The sequence below is a fragment of the Leptidea sinapis genome, chromosome 41 (assembly GCF_905404315.1).
Source record: "Leptidea sinapis chromosome 41, ilLepSina1.1, whole genome shotgun sequence".
NCBI lineage: Eukaryota > Metazoa > Arthropoda > Insecta > Lepidoptera > Pieridae > Leptidea > Leptidea sinapis.
This window is the reverse complement of record NC_066305.1, coordinates 6,975,846-6,992,985: the sequence shown is the minus strand read 5'-3', so window position 1 is coordinate 6,992,985 and position 17,140 is coordinate 6,975,846. Positions and strand designations below refer to the sequence as shown.

Here is a 17,140-nt window from a genome sequence, read left to right as displayed (position 1 = left end):
TTTTTCTTGTTAGGTAAAATATATACATATATTTGATCAAAGTGTTTACCCTTATTACTTTACATTTCTGCCATCTCGGTATAGAAGTCTAAGGACCTGCTATCAACAATCTCTGTGAAGGCTTTTTGTATTGCTTCTTGAGAAGAAATCCATGAGGTGAGATCCATGTCAAGTCAGTCAATTTATTCAGTCCCTACTTAATGGTTTGTCCGTCTTATGTTATTACTTAATTAGCTAACCTAGCAACATTTTATAGTGACCAATACCACCATCAATATTAAAACTTAATTATGTTTTAAATAAATACATTAACTTGGCCCTTGGCCTATTTAGTTGTCAGTCAGTCAGTCATTCAGTGAGTGACAAAATTAAGAAATTTTTGACTAGTTATAATTCTTAAAGTACTGGTTCAAATTGAATGAAATTTGAAATATAGGTACCGTATACAATGCCTGCTTGGTTGCTGTATTCAGGATTCTAGGTTTTAATCCACAACGAAGTTATAGGGAGCCGAAACTGGCCTGCCTCAAGAAAAGGATGGTACGGCTGTGCCGCTTGATTTTGCTCGACTTGGCGGTCTTTGCCATGTGAAAAATTGTAGTTTCTTAATGTAGCTCCTGTAGAGTTTCGAGCAATGTGATTAAACATTTGTTTTCTACTTACTTATTTTGATTTGATGGTGATGACGCGTAATACCATTTTTTAATAAATAAAAATCGCTGCATTTGATTGTATCTTAACGGATCATATGATTTACACAACAATAAATATTACATGTTTTTAAAACATTCTTGTTTACGAAAACGTAAACGTGATACGTTCGATAGTTTATGAAAACGAACCTCGTGTTTTGCAATAATTATTCTTACACAGTCTTTTGTGATTTTCAAGTTTTAACAGCTCTTTGGTATTAACTGATACAAACACATACACACACACTCCATAGATGTGTAGGTAGAGATTTAGTATATGTATGGATTGGGGAAATTTATAAATAAAACAATTTATCCACCAATATTAAGATGAAAAATATGCAATTTTACTTATGCACTTGCTGTATACCGCGTCTTTATTGTTTATAAAAAAAGTTTTGGAAACATCACCTGTGCGAAATTAAGCTTTATACCTCGTCGCTATTGACTGAAAATGAAAAAAGATTTTTTTTAAACTTATATAATTTTGTTTAATTTTTTTGCTAAACAACCGATGAAATTTTTACAAATTCGTCCAGGTTTATAACTTTAGTGTGCGTGATTAGCGACGTTTCACACGCGCGATTTAAATGTCACTTTGTGTGAGTGTGTAGGCATTGTTCAAAATAGAGTTTAACTGTCAACCTCAAGTTTTATCGACGTTTTCACAGCTGTCACAGTCTATCTATTAGCATAAATGATCTAAGTTTGGAAACATCGCCTATGCGAAATTACTATCACAGCTGAGTTTAAAATGAAATAACCACCAGGATGTTTCAGGTTATCTGAATGTCTTGTTGCGGTGCCTCAGATTCTGTCTGCACTGTCGATACCTGCAACTGTCGGAAGAACTGCTGATCTCCAGCATGGCAGTGATGACGCGGCTCCTGTGCAAATGTGGCTCTGGCCTCAGCGGTAGAAAGGGAGAGGCGAGTAGGCTGGACATCGTGCTGTCGTTACTGGCGCTTGTCAATAAATCTCGATCTGAAAGTGTCCCTGTACAAGTAAGTTTTGTTGTCTATGGATATTCTGCGTGGTACGATTGGCGGTAAGATTTAAGCAAATTTTTTGGAACTGGCTAGTCCAAGTTGGAAAATAAAAATTTATATTGAAAGCATTTGTCAATTTTGCCCTGCGCTTCCCCGGGGCGTAAAAATAATAGGGAAGTCCCAGGCCCAAGGGTGCCGTAAGAGGCGACTAAGTGCATTTACCAGTGGGAGGCTTCTTGGCGATTTACCAGTTTATTAGATTATGGGTACCACAACTGCGCCTTTTTCCGTGAAACAGTTATGTGTAAGCATTATTGTGTTTCGGTCTGAAGGGCGGCGAAGCTAGTAAAATTACTGGGCAAATTAGTCTTAACATCTTATGTCTGAAGGTGACGAGTGCAATTGTAGTGCCCCTCAGAATTTTTCGGTTTTTTAAGAATCCTGAGCGGCACTGCAATGTAATGCGCAGGGCGTCTCAATTTCCAACAGCTGGAAATCCTGCTGGTCTCGTCCCTCATTAGCATAAATTTTTTTTTCACTAATTCGCAGAATTTTCAAACGTTTGTGCTATAATAAACAAAAATGAATTTGTGCAAGGAAATGTTACGTCATGCATTACATTGTGGTTATGCCAATATGGCTTCATTATATATGACGTAACCCTGTAATGAAATTGTTTATTCAGATAAAACTGGTAGCAATCTCGCTGTTGATTTGACGAAGAATATTCTTCTACGGGACTATTGGGGTTAACATTTTAATTCTGCTTGCTATTTGTATAACTTCTTTTAATAAAACTTTTTGTTTCTCCGTTTGTATCTATTTATTATTGAATATTTCTAGTAATTACTTCTGTTTTATTACTCTTTTCATATTCTTATAGACTTCAAGGAAGACATTTGTGTCTTTAAAGTTTATGAAATGAAAATAATCTCAAGAGCATATTAAAGCAAATTTTCTTTTAAATACATAAAGAAGCAATTTTTCTTTTCAAGATCTCCTGTAACATTTATTTGATAGAAATTTTAATAGTACCTTTTTCAAATCTTTTTTCAATTAAAACATATTGATAGTACCGTAATGAAATTATGACTCTGGTGATTGTTTAGGCGTATTCTCGTATTTAGGCGTATCTTGCAATGAAAAAGTTCGCCCTTTTCCTTATCAACACGAAAACATCCACGGATAAGATCTAAATAGACGTGAATAAATAGAATCAATCTTAAAATGTCTATCTTATCTTGTTTTAAGATTTGCAAATACAACGTTGTACCCTTTCAAGTTATGATAACAATTGCGATACTCTTACATTGTTTTGTCGAAATATTTAATAATAATTATTTGAGTTTCGTGAATACTTACGACATAAACATTTATGTTTTGTTCACTTTAGTCGATTAAATGTTATACGTCAAATGTATACACTTTAACAATATAGTGCCAGCCACTGTTCAGGCATTATCTGTAAATAAATTTAAATGTTTTGTTAACAAAATGGCTCTGTCGTAAATCCTACTACTCCACAGCTGAATACCTAATTGATCGGACAGCCTGGGACTAGATTATGATTACTTTATAGCAATAGCAATGACAGTACAATGTTGTATATTTTATTAAAAAGAGCGCAAAAAAAGAATTCTGAGAGAGTTTCTTGCGTCGCTTCTTCTCTCTCAGAGCCCCATTTGTTTCCGAAGCGGTAGAAGCATGTAGTATATAAGAAAGGACATCAAAAATAATTCTAAAGGAATCAAGTTTGAGAAAATAAATGCATTTTATGCCTTTTTACGCATAGTCTTCAAAGGAATTCGAATACCGCATTGTTCATAAAATTTGGTACAGATTAAATTTGTATATTTATCGTCTTTTTCATAGTAACACAAACAGCTTATTAAATCTATTTTAGCTGTCGAACTGTTGTCCCTGCAGAACAGGGGATAAATCATTTTCAGTACTAAAATGGGTTTAATAGGTATATATGTGAGTTATTATCTATACTATTCTCACTCCTACCATTTTACCAATACGAAGTCCACGAGAAGGTCTAGCACTTATCCTTTTTTGCATGCTTACTTATTTAAAACCGTAATTTTTTTTTTGTCCTGTGTCCGCGAAATACAATTAGAGCGCTTTCGCACTACGTCCGATCCGAATCCGATCTGTACCCGTGAAAACACGGTCCGAAGTAGTCGTAGAACTATTTCTATATCAGTGTCAACCGTTACAAATAGATCTTCGACTTCACCGGACCGTATTTCTACGGGTACGGATTCGCATCGGACGTAGTGCAAAAGCACTCTAATTGTCTTTTTTTTTGAGAGGAGGAAATACAGTTATGTATTTACGCCCCGAAACGGGGCGTAATATGTCGGACTCGAGTGTCCGCGTAAGCGGACACCCCATACCGACTAAAACCTCCTCTATGGTTGTTGTATACAAGAGGGTACTATAAAATATCTGAATATCTGGATCTAAAGAACCCTTGGGACTGAGCTGCTGGGCTGTTACATGTCTGTCTTAGTATGATAAATGTCATTATAGTTATATAATTTAAATATTAATATTGTTTCTGTTTTTTAATCAATTTTAATAATCATTATCATGAGTTATGTAATTTGAAACAAAATTGTAAGTAGAGGCATTTAGTAAGTATTGCATAATATGTAGATGAACTTGAATTGTTTTGTTATTCGGTAGATTTCTCGTGGCAGGTATCGTCATGCTCGCTTAAATGCCTCTGCTTGTTAAGAACCCTATTGCTTATAGTATCGGACCCCGGGGCCGTCTTGGAGTGAAGCTCCTTAATGATTAGCTTCACCTCTTCGTAAGAGGTGGGTTTTATAACATCGCCTGAAGGGCTCAGAGCGGGGCGACGTTCAACTTCACGATCAACTTCATCAACGTGTGTCGTGTCGGCTGCTTTTTTTTTTTTTTGAGAGGAGGAAATACTGTTACGTATTTACGCTCCGGAACGGGACGTAATATGTCGGACTCGAGTGTCCGCGTAATCGGGCGCCCCATAGCGACTAAAACCTCCTCTGTGCTGTTAGCAGCCCTGGCTTTCACAGCGAAGTAGGACGTGGGCCGTGGAGGCCGCAAAGACTACGCAACAACAGTCGCGGGGCGTCTCCTAAGGAGACTCGAACCTCAGACCGGCTGTGTGCTTGTGGGAAGGAGAGAGAATGAAAATGAAAATGAAGATGAAATGAAGATGAAAAGATGAGAAGAACACACTCGCCGGCGAGTGTGGTGATGTTTAGTGTAATGTATGTAAGTGTGTGTGTATGTGTTTATGATTGTATGTATGTATGTTTGTATGTGTGTAAGTAGTAATGTTAGTGTGCATGTATGTTTGTGTTTGTGTCTGTTTGTGGAGTGTGTTTGTGGTTGTGTAAGTGGTGTATGTCAGTTCGTCAGTCAGTCCGTGTGTTAGTGAGTGTAGTGAAGCGATTACAGGACGAGGACTTACGTCTCGTCGGGTATTAAAACAATGTGTGGTGTATCTAGGGTGCGGGCCGCTGGCCATCGTCAGAGTGACGAGTGCCAGTGGTTTGCGGTGGTTGACCGCGCCTACGCCTGCGAAGGCGGTGTGTGCGTGTCTGTGTGGGTATCGCGTTCGCGATGGTGATATCGTCATCCGAGTCTACCGTTACGTGTCTGGGACGTCTTATTGGGTTGAGACTATGGTGAAGGGGTGTGTACCCGCATGCCTTCCTAACCAAAATGTTGGGATGGTTAGGCGCCTTGTCAAAGAAGCGTCGCGAGATCTCTTTAAAGTGTTGAGCTATCGTCGGAAGCTCTAGGTCGCGGTGAAGGTCAACGTTTCGGATGAACCACGGAGCTCCGGTTGCCATGCGCGTGAATTTATTTTGAACTACTTGCAAACGACGTAAGTAGCTTGGTCGGGTGTGCGCGAAAACGACGCTTGCGTATGACAATATGGGCCGTACGATGGTTTTGTACAGCGTCACTTTGTGTTTGAGCGGAAGTTTGCTTCGCCCACACACAAGTGGATAAAGGCGACTGAGGACAAATCGGGCTCTATTGCATACCGTATCAATATGTTTCTTGAAGTTCATATTGCTGTTGAACGTGACTCCTAAGTATTTGTAATCCTTCACCCACGGTATGGGTGTTTCATACAATTTAATGACGTCGGTCGGTCGTTTTTTAGCGCGGATGCTATTCGCGTTACCGAAGAGTACCGCTGCACTCTTGGTGGGGTTCACTTCAATCCGCCATTTTCTGAACCAGTTGCCTAGTTCATCGACGGCGGCTTGAAGTACTTTAATGTTCCTGCTCAAGGTTGAGCGGTTCAATAGAGCGGAGCCAAAGTAGAGTGCCGTATCGTCAGCGTACTGAGCGAGCTGGACACTCGGAAACTTGGGAATGTCGCTCGTGAAGAGCGAGAAAAGAGTGGGAGAGAGGACTGAACCCTGTGGCACGCCAGACCTGATGGGTCTGGGTGAGGATAGGGTGCCCTCTACTCGATATCGGAAGGAGCGATCAGTAAGGTAGGCTCGTATGATGCGCACGAGCCTGTCTGGCACTCCCAGTTGATACAGCTTGAATACTAAGCCGTTGTGCCATACCTTGTCGAATGCCTTCGCGACATCGAAAAACACGGCTGCCGTGGTAGCGTGAAGTTGACGCCGTACGAGAATGTACTCGGTGAGTCGGTGAGCCTGCTGGGGACACGAGTGAGCGGTTCTGAATCCGAACTGTATGTCGGGTATCAGGTTGAGCTCCGCGATGTAGTGATTAAGACGCGCGAGAATTAATCTTTCGTAAAGTTTCCCGATCGAGTTAATTAAGCTAATAGGCCTATAGCTACTCGGATTAGCTTTAGGTTTATTGGGTTTTGGGATACCGATAACAATGGAATCTTTCCATTGTTCGGGGAACGCGCTATTAGACAATAGAATATTAAAAATGGTAACCAATAAAGTAATAAGAGTCGAGGGTAGGATTTTAAGAACCCTATTGTTTATAGTGTCGGGCCCCGGGGCCTTCTTGGAGTGAAGCTCCTTAATGATTAGCTTCACCTCTTCGTAAGAGGTGGGTTTTATTACATCGCCTGAAGGGCTCAGAGCGGAGCGACGTTCAACTTCACGATCAACTTCGTCAACGTGTGTCGGGTCGGCTGCTGCATTTGGAGAGCACTGACTCTCGAGACTATCGGCGAGGCATTCAGCCTTCTAATCGTCATCGAGCGCCGGCTGCAGTCCCGGTCTGTACAAAGGAGGCATGACAGTGGGCGGCTCCTGTTTGAACGCGCGAGGCAGCTTCCAGAAAGCCACATGTGATGGCTTAAGGTTGCCGAGCAAGCGGTCCCAACGTTCGCCGCGGAGTTCCGCGATACGTTCTCGTACCACCCGCTGTAAGTAGCGGAGGTGGCGCCTATTCTAGACCGACGGATACCTGTCGTAAAGTCTAGTGGCTCTGTGCTTCTGTGTGAGTAAGTTCCTGACCTCTGGAGGCAGGTTTAGGCGATGCAGTTGCATCGTCGGAACCTGCCTGGAGCAGGCCTTGATCCTATTCTGTATATGTGACGTCACATGAGAGATAGCACTGTGAGCCGTGTCGACCGAGTCGATGACGTCCGGTATAAGGTCAAGGTCGTCGGACTTGATAGTCTCGAGATCCTTTTCCAGCCGTTGCCAGTCGATCACTGTTTTTGTCGGTGGTTGAAAGTTAACCGGTGGGCCTAGATTTAGGACGACGGGCCGGTGGTCTGACTCTAATTCGTGATAAACTTCGATTGAATTTACATTGAGCGTTACGTTTTTAAGTAACGCAACGTCTAGTATGTCGGGTCGGTGCGCGACGATATCCGGATATCGTGTTCGTTCGTCAGGTGCTATTACTGAAAAGTCCAGCGTGTCTGTAAGAGAATCTAATAAGATTCCGTTTCTATTTGTGGCTCTACTGTTCCAGCTGGAGTGTTTGGCGTTAAGATCGCCGCCCACTATGACTGCGGCCCCGTGGCCGAGTAATGCTTTGATATCTGTGTCTAATATTCGTTTGTTAAGCGGAAGATAAGCTGAAATAACAGTGATCGGCTGGTGATTCGCCATGCTGACTCGGATGGCAGAGGCCTCGATGTTAGTGAGGACCGGAGGATCGATAGGTATACATTGTAGAGACCTTTTAAAATAAATGAGGGTACCACCCATACGAGTGGTGCGATCATTCCTGACTGTCTTATAATTAGCGATACGGGGATCGCATATACGTGGTTTTAGAAATGTCTCTTGCACTAAGAATAGGTCTAATTGATGTTCGTGAGCGAACTCCTTCACCAAGTCTAGTTGAGGCTTAAGGCCTTGGGCGTTAAAATATGCTATACGGAGCGTATGTGGTTTGACCCGACCGCTTATGTTATTATGCATCGCGAATGTTTTAAAATTTTCTCCTTATATCGGAGATGACGCGGAATACTTTGGCGTTGTCTGCCATAAGTTGGAGGAGCGACTGCGGGTCGTCCCGCACAGTCACGACCCGGTTGGCTAGGGCCGTAATTTCATCTATGTCGAACTGCTCCGACAGCTCGAACATGAAGGCTATGGCGGTGCCGCCTAGGTTGCCTGATGACGCGGACGCGGGCGCCGGGCTGGACGCTAGCGGTAGCCGGAGGGGCGCGGGGGCCGCGGGAGTGGTGGTTTGGCCTCTGTGGCAGCGTTGGCAGCCGGAGGAGACCTCGCTCACGCGTTTGCCTTAGAAGGCGGCGCAGGTTTGAAGGTCGGAGTGAACTCCACCTTCTCTGCTCTGCCTTGCGGCTGGCGGCGCCCTGGGTGACTCTTGCGTTTGGGTGCCTTGGGACACCCCCGATAGCTCGCGGGTTGCCCCTTCTCCCCGCACAAGACCCAGGCCGAGGGCTCCGCGCATTGCGCTGGTCGAGGGCACTCCGGCGTGCCGTGTTTGCCGAGGCACTTCACACACCTCGGGGTGTGCTCGCAGTTGCGCGCCGAGTGCTCGTATAATTGGCATCTGTGGCACTGACCGGGCCCCCCGGGGTTGCGAGGAGCTTCGGCCCGGATGCCCTGAAGGGAGCATACCGATTAAATATTGAATATGTCATTTCCCTCTTGCGTGAGGTCGAGGACGACGAGAACCATGTTGAATGGTTGTTTGGTGATGGTGCCGCGCATACGGTGCACCTCGTATGCTGGGTATCCCTGCTCTTTGAGGTCCGACAGAATGGGGAATCTCTCTGGGGACGTTCCTAAGCACCACCCTCAGACGCTTCTCCTCAAGCAGGGCGTACGTGTGGAAACCCACACTCAGCTCTCTAAGAAGAGATGTCAAGGCGCGGTGGTCCGCTACCTCTTTAGTCTCTAATTTGATTAGAGATTGGTACGCTCTCGCCTGGAAGGAGAGCGTCTTCGGGATCTTATTTTAGAAAACCAACCAGCGGCCTCGGTCTCCTATAAAAATAGGAGGCGGGCGCTTGGTCGAAGGCGATACGTGTACTTTCGCAGACGCGGGTGCGGGGCTGGAGCCAGTCGTGGCCGCGGCTTTCTTAGCGGGCGTGTTATGAAGGGAAGGCAATTCGCGACCGCGCTTCTTCTTGCGACTGACGGTGATGAAGCCGTCAGTATCCGACGCGACGCTCGGCGCTCTCGACGGCAGAGCAGTATCCGGCTGGGCCGGTGAGGCACTGGAAGCCTGAGGGGCTTCCGTGCGGTCGGGAGTGTCTACGGGGACCTTAGGGGTCGCCTGGGCGTTAAAATATGATTGTAAGACAGGCGGACGAGCCGATCTTAAGATCGTTTTCCTCGGTTTAACCGAGGCCGCGGAGCTCGCGTCAGAAATGCTTCCGACTTCCATTTCTGATTCGTCATCCGACGTCTTGTCGGATGCCGCGACGTAATTTTTGGTTTTGGTGGCGGCTACCGCCCTATCTATCTAGTCCGCTATGAGCGGCGCCAGTTGAGCCATGAGGGCCTTGAGGTAACCCTCGTCAAGAACCACTGGTGAAGCCATGGTTCATATAATATTAGTTTATGATAATTAAAAGGGCAACAACCCCTGCTCCCCGAGTCTGGCAGAGGGAGAATATTATAATTAAGTGGACAACTATATTTTAGTTGTACACTTGTACATTAATAAAATAATATTTATAATAATAAAATATAGCAAAAGTAAGAGAAATTAATAATAATGATTAACCCTAGGACTTAGCTTTACTGGATGTAGAGTGGCTGGGCCGGAGCCCCGATGCACGCTGTGCAGGCCCCCGAGGAGAAGACACACACGGCACGAACTGCAACACACAAACACACGATTAGCGTGCAGAATCGCGAAACTCGGACACTGATGCTAACTAACACGATCGTAAGACCGGAAATTAACACTTATAATAACAAGCTACGTTCTAAGAAGGAACGTAGCAGGTGCGAGACTCAAAGAGTCACGAACAATAGCGCGCGATAACAATGCTCAGGTAGGCTGAGCAGGTAATGCGATAACGCAGGTAATAAAATATTCGAAAAAGGACAGATAACGCGGCACGTGTGCTCGCGTTGCCTGCCTGGATCGAACTGCTCTAATTGTCAACAATAAACCACTGACTGTAACTACAATTTTATAAAAAATTATAAACATCATAGTAGTGTTATATTTTATTAATTAACTTTTAGTATAATTATATATGTTATTGTTAGAAATTATGTTGAAGTTGCTTATTTTATTAAAGGTTCCTTTTTTATGTAATAAATTATGACCTATGTTTAGCAGTATTATGTTGCTAATAAAGTTTATTATTATTATATTATTACACTAACCGTTCCCGCCCGGATAGGATCTAGGATAAATTTAGCATCGAATGGTGGTAGTTTCATGGCGATACGATCAGTGGTTTAGGCTTGAAAGAGCCTCAAAGAAATACCATTTTCATTTTATATATATAGATTGTATTGTTAACAGCGGTGGAGTGAATGTTTCGACGGCGAGGCGGTGGAGGCGATAGTGCGGTGCAGTGCGCCGCCGGCCCGCAGCGAGTTGCGGGCGTGCGGACTACACGTGGCGGCCGCGCTCGCACACCACGCGCACTTCATACCACACTTGATACAGTGTAAGTGGAAACACAATCAACTATATCGCGACACGCTGCGGAGGTGATCCCGCACCTATCTATGTGTCCGAGCATTTAAGTCCGGAGAGGAAGAATCTACATGCTGCTACTAGAATTAAATGTAAGGAACTGGGTTACATGTGGGTCCGAAATGGTAACATTTATATACGCAAAGAAGAGAGCCAACAAGCTAAGCGTGTCTTGTGGGGTCCGAAATGGTAACATTTATATACGCAAAGAAGAGAGCCAACAAGCTAAGCGTGTCTTGTCTCTAGATTATTTAAATAATTTGCGCTTATGATGAACCCACAAGTCGATCACCAAGGGTTCTCTTTTTAATATTGCAGTGCAGTGCTTCTTTAATCATGCTAGTAATGCTGTTGATTCCCTTGATGATGTCATAATAATTGGCGATTTTAACATGAGTTTCATATCGTGGTCTCATAGTGTCGATGTACCGAATGTACTAATACCTTCCAGTTACTCTAATAATCTCGGTCGTAGTTTAGTGGACTTTATGTCATTATCTTGTCTCTATCAATACAATTACATTGTTAATACTAAGAATAGAGTATTGGACCTAGTTCTTTCAAATATTGCAATAACAACTCAAGAATCCAATTTTAACTTAAGCAAAAAGGATTCATTTCGTCCTTGTTTAGAAATATTAATTTCAAAAGTGTCATCTAAGCTTTTAAAAGAAAAACCAAGAGCCAGATTCAATTTTTACAAAGCGAATTATGTTGAAATCAATTCGTATATTCAAAGAGTTAATTGGACGGAAAAATTCAATGTAGATAACAGTTGCGTTGATGATATGGTTGCAATATTTTACGATGAGGTAAATAAAGCGAATAAAAAGTATGTTCCATCTAGTACAACTCTGAAACATAATTATCCGACGTGGTTTGATAAAGCACTCATCAAATTACTTAAAGAGAAAGATAAACTTCGAAATAAAATACGTAAATTTAAAAATCCGCGGGATGAATATGAATTTAAATTACTTCGAACTCGTTGTGATAAAATAATCAGTACTAAACATAGTAAATATATAGACAATATTGAAGGCAATATATGTAAAAAAGTTAAATATTTCTGGAATTTCGTAAAAAATAGAAGAATGAATACTAATAATTTGCCCAATGAAATGCACCGTGATACTAAAATAGCCGTGGATAGTGAAGAAATAGCCAATCTTTTTGCGGAACAATTCAGTTCAGTTTACTCGGATTTTAATAGCAGTGACATGCAAGGCACAATATATAAAAATAATATCATACCACTCTGTGGCATTAGAATTACTGAGAAAATTATAATAAATAAAATCAAAAGCTTAAATATTTATAAGGGACCAGGTCCGGATAATATTCCACCTTTATTTATTAAAAGATGCTCATCTTCTCTAGCCCTTCCCTTAAAAATAATTTTTAACAGATTGCTTCAAATGGGTACCTTTCCCTCTGAATGGAAAAAAGCCCGAATAATACCAGTATACAAAAAGGGCGAGACAAATAATGTTATAAACTACAGACCTATTTCAATACTGAACACTTTCTCAAAGATTTTTGAATCTCTCCTCTGTCCCATTCTTGCATTACATTGTAAACAGTACTTAAATGAAAAACAGCGTGGTTTCTGTATCAAAAGGTCTATCGATACCAAACTATTTGAGCACGTCAATAATTTGGCAAATGCACTTGACATATAACAATTACATATAACACTATCTAGGAAATTACATTACTGATGCGAGTACCAATATTATTAATTATTACATACTTATTATTACTTACTATTAACTAATTACCAATATAATTTAAAATAAAATTTAATAACAATTTAAAGTTGATTGTAGACTTTAATTTACATAAGTTTAATCATTACATATAAAAGGAAAAAAGATTATTTATTTATTTATTTCTATAAATACCGAGTGTTTTTTATTTATTGTTAAGTTTCCGAAGATTACGTTTAAATTCTTGTAGACTATTGGAATAAATAAAAATATTTTTTATTACCATATATTTTTTTATTATCATATTTTTTTTATGTACTTTATAAGTCTCTGTGTTATATAAGTGCCCAATAGAAATGATTCTCATTTATGTTGTGTGCTTCTGTAATTGACTCATACACTGGAACTATTTTTGTACAATATTTAAGTTTAAGAGTGTATTGTGTATGTGTTGTTGGAGCACCTTTAAATAAACAAATAAACACGGTAGTACCTAGGTTACACTGAAAATGTTTAGAAAATGAAAAATGGCTTAATGTAGAAAGTTGCCAATACTTTTATTGTTTTTCGAAGTAATCTCCGTTCCTCTCTACACATCGTCGCATTCGACGGAACCACTGAAAAAGAAAAGCAGTGGGCCCATTCTTCCTTAGGCGTCTTCTCTATGGCATCTTCGTACGCTTTCACCGCACCTTCGGGACGCGTAAGGCGAAAACCTCGAATTTTATCTTTAGTTCTTGGGAATAAATAAAAGTCGCAGGGCGCCAGGTCAGGACTGTATGGCGGATGACTCATTATCTCGACACCTGCCATAGTCAAATATTCAACAGTGAGGCGCGACCTCATGTTTCAATCAAAGTGGCCGATTGCCGTATTTTATAATATTTTATTAATCTCAACATTTGCATCAAAGCTGTGTCTTAAGAATTCTTTCATTGTATATTTTCTCCTTAGATAATTTATACGGCTAACTCTAAATAGAACCTATGACACACAATCGATGAAAATAGGCCAGGTTTATTTCTTTAGTGTGCGTGATAAGCTTCGTCTTACACTCGCGATTTGTTTCACTTTGTGTTAATGTGCATGCATTGCTCAAAATAGAGGTTAACAGTTATCCTCAATTTTTTAATTTTAATAGAGTCTAGACGTATAAATAATCTTAGTTTTTTCCATAAAACGTTTTTATTCTTTGTTTCTTTTATATTGTAGGTTTTTCAGTGTATTTCAATTTTAATGTGCTAGATGTTCCGGGCGAGTCCCTCAGCAGCTATGCAGTGCAGATGTTCATGAAGGCCGGTGAAGCCAACGTAGTCCGTTCAGCGGCTCTAGTCCTGCTAACTGCTGTCACCTTCAGACAATCGGCACACAATCATGTAAGTCTTGCTTAACCACCTTATATATTGAAGCTAGTGAAATTACTGGGCATAAGAGACTTAACATCTTATGTCTGAAGATGACGACCGCAATTGTTGTGCCGCTCAGAAATTTTGGGTTTTTCACGAAACCTTTTTAATTAAACCACTTACCACCAATAACCACTTACCACTTACCACTAATTCAATTACCACCAGCTGAACGTCGTGCTTGTCTTGTCTTATTGTTATAAAAAAAAACACCGTTCGCCGCTCCGGCTTTCGCTAGATATGGGTTCCGAAAGATGACTGCAAAATCTCGAAGATTCAAAAGCGCTTAGTTTAAGCCAATTTGAATAAAGTTTATTTGACTTTGACTTTTAAGTTTATATTGTGCAAGCCATACAAATCCAAATAAGAAGATACTAGAAGTGACGTAGGCGAGATAAGCATGTCGCCAGTTATTTCCGGTACCAATAAAACTGGAAGTTAAAGTACTTACAAATAGTAAACAACAGGGCAATATTTCGTTTCAATAAACAAAGTTGCTTACCAGAGTTAAGGGGATCTATACAAAAAAAAAATAGGAAATCGGTTGACCCTAAAGGCCATCCCTGCAACTCCCACTATTCTTTTGTCTGTAGCAGATTTCATAGGAGTAAAGCATCTGCATGCAATATTAATAGCCTAAACACATGGTCGGATATGGTTAAAGTCAAAGTCAAAGTCAAATAAACTTTTTTCCATTAGGCTTAAACTAAGCGCTTTTGAATTGTCACTACAATTTTTTTTTAATTACTCAACTTACCTTACGTTCGTAAAAAGTTGAGATCGTCAGAAGAACATATAAGAAACTCAACGGCCACTCTTATCAATCAAATATTTTATAATTGCTGTAATATACATAACAAAGTAGTTTGTAAGGTGCTGCATCTAATTTTTATTTATTTGTATAAAGAAACTTACAGCTATTTATATTACATAAAGGTATGATAATCTTTAAATATTACACTAGCTAAAATAGTTCCTAACGATGCTTATTACATAGTGAAGTTTTAAGACTTATTAAAAATAATTACAAAAAAATACAAAAGTTTAAAGAGCCAATAAATTCACTGATACAAATATAACTTTTAGATACCAATTTTTTTAACAAAAGATACAAAATCGTACTTATTACGTCATATGTGGTTATAACAGTCATTGTATGTTCTGCAAGCTCTGATAATAAATCTATTCTTACAATAATTAGTCCTAAAGAATGGCACTAAAAATATTTGATCGGTAGATGGATGGCCTATTATTGGACATTTGAAGCAAATACGACTAAGTAGGGGTGGAGAGTCAACAAAGTTGTTTATTATTTTGTACAAGAACGTCTGATCCCTGTGTTCACGCCTTAATTCTAAAGTTTGTAACTCCGGCACTGAGTCACCAAATTTGTGCCTTAGTCTCCTTAAAAATTTTTGTTGGATTTTTTCAATCTGATTAATATAGGTAGAATATAAGGGGTTCCATGCCGAAGAAGCATATTCCAATTGGCTTCTAACTAAGGAGTTGTATATGAAATGAAATGAAATGAAATGAAATGAAATGAAATTTATTTGCAGGAAACATTGTACTTAAGGTGTTAACAATATAATGGATAATCCAATATGTTTCGTCAATTGACATGCAAAATATGTTACAAAATTGTCTAAACACTAATCGTACTGTTATATTGAAACATGTCGGATTTCTCAATGATATCAATAATATTTATAAAATGAAATTTTAATACTTATATAATATTATAATATGAGACGTAAATAACTTAATAATTCATTTAGTACCTATGTATAATATTAACAAATTCAATGTCATAAAAGTATATTAATTTACATATATTATTATCAAATAGACTAATTCATTTTGTATTGAAAAATTCATTTAAACTATAGAAGCACTTATTTGTTAACCACTGATGCAGTCTTCTTTTAAAAACTTTGAACGGTAAATCTTTCAATTCATTGGGCAATTTATTATATATTTTCACAGACATGCTGAAACAATTTCTACTAAAAGATGCAGTTCTACAGAAGGGCATTATGAGTTTATTTGGATACCTTGTATTTAAAACCTTCTGGCTTTTTTTTGTATAGAAATCACACATATGTTTTTGAACAAATAGGCTTATTTCATAAATGTATAGGCATGGCAGCGATAGAATTTTCAATTTTTTAAATAGCGGTCGACAAGAATCTAGGGGGCCGGCTCCACAAACCGCCCTGATACACTTCTTCTGTCCAATAAATAAATGTCCTATGCTCACCGAGTTGCCCCATATGACCAATCCATATCTTAAAGCTGAAACCACGAATGCATGATATGCCATTAGCGCTGTTTTTTCACCTATTGTTTTTGATACGCGTTTGAGGACAAATACATGTTGGTTAATTTTTTTGCTAATTTTGTCAACATGTGACTTGAAGGACAAGTTGCTGTCTAAAGAAATACCAAGAAAATTGACAAGTTGTGCTTCTTTAATATTCTCATTATGATAATTAACATTAATATCTTTTCCTTTCCCATTCTTATTATAATACTGCATATACATTGTTTTTTTTATATTTACAGTCAGGTTATTTTCAGTAAGCCATTCAATTGTGTCCTTTATTGTTTTATTAATTTCTATATCATATGTCAATTCATTGTTATATTTAATTAGAATAGAGATGTCATCAGCAAAAAGAGTACAGTTATTAGTAGTAATGCTAGGTAAGTCGTTTATGTAGATTATGAATAGAAGTGGACCCAATATACTTCCTTGTGGTACACCTTTTGTTTTAAGTCTAAGTTCTGATCGATAAGGTATTACTTCTTGTTTATTATTTAATTTAGCAATTTCAACGTATTGAGTACGGTTTGAAAGATAACTTTTAAGCCAGTCATTTGCTAGACCTCGAATACCATATTGAGCGCATTTATCTAATAGTTTTTCATGACAAACATTGTCAAAAGCTTTGCTCATATCAAAAAATACTGATGTTACTGGAATTTTTGTATCCATGCATTCCGATATTTCTTTTATTAGCGAAAAACACGCTAAAGTTGTTGATTTTCCTTTTTGGAAACCATTGTATAACAAAATGTACGTATTTATATGTTTAAAGTCACTAGATTGTCGGAAAACAAAACCCAGCATTTTGTAAGCCATAGCTATAATATTTTCAATATGAGTGGCTAAGTTTAGTTCACTGTCAAGTAGTACTCCTAGGTCTCTGACCTTGGTCAGTCTATCAATTTTTTTGTTA

At 39.5% G+C, this 17,140-nt stretch overlaps 1 protein-coding gene across 1 annotated transcript in view; it reads left to right on the top strand.

Annotated features, from left to right (window-relative positions):
* LOC126976563 (rotatin-like) overlaps nt 1–17,140 on the top strand; it is a 57,648-nt gene that overhangs the window by 18,001 nt on the left and 22,507 nt on the right. Inside the window, exons 20-22 of the mRNA XM_050824947.1 lie at nt 1,473–1,696; nt 10,607–10,754; nt 13,738–13,868. Coding sequence (XP_050680904.1) covers nt 1,473–1,696; nt 10,607–10,754; nt 13,738–13,868 — 503 coding nt within the window. The remainder of the gene's footprint in view (nt 1–1,472; nt 1,697–10,606; nt 10,755–13,737; nt 13,869–17,140) is intronic.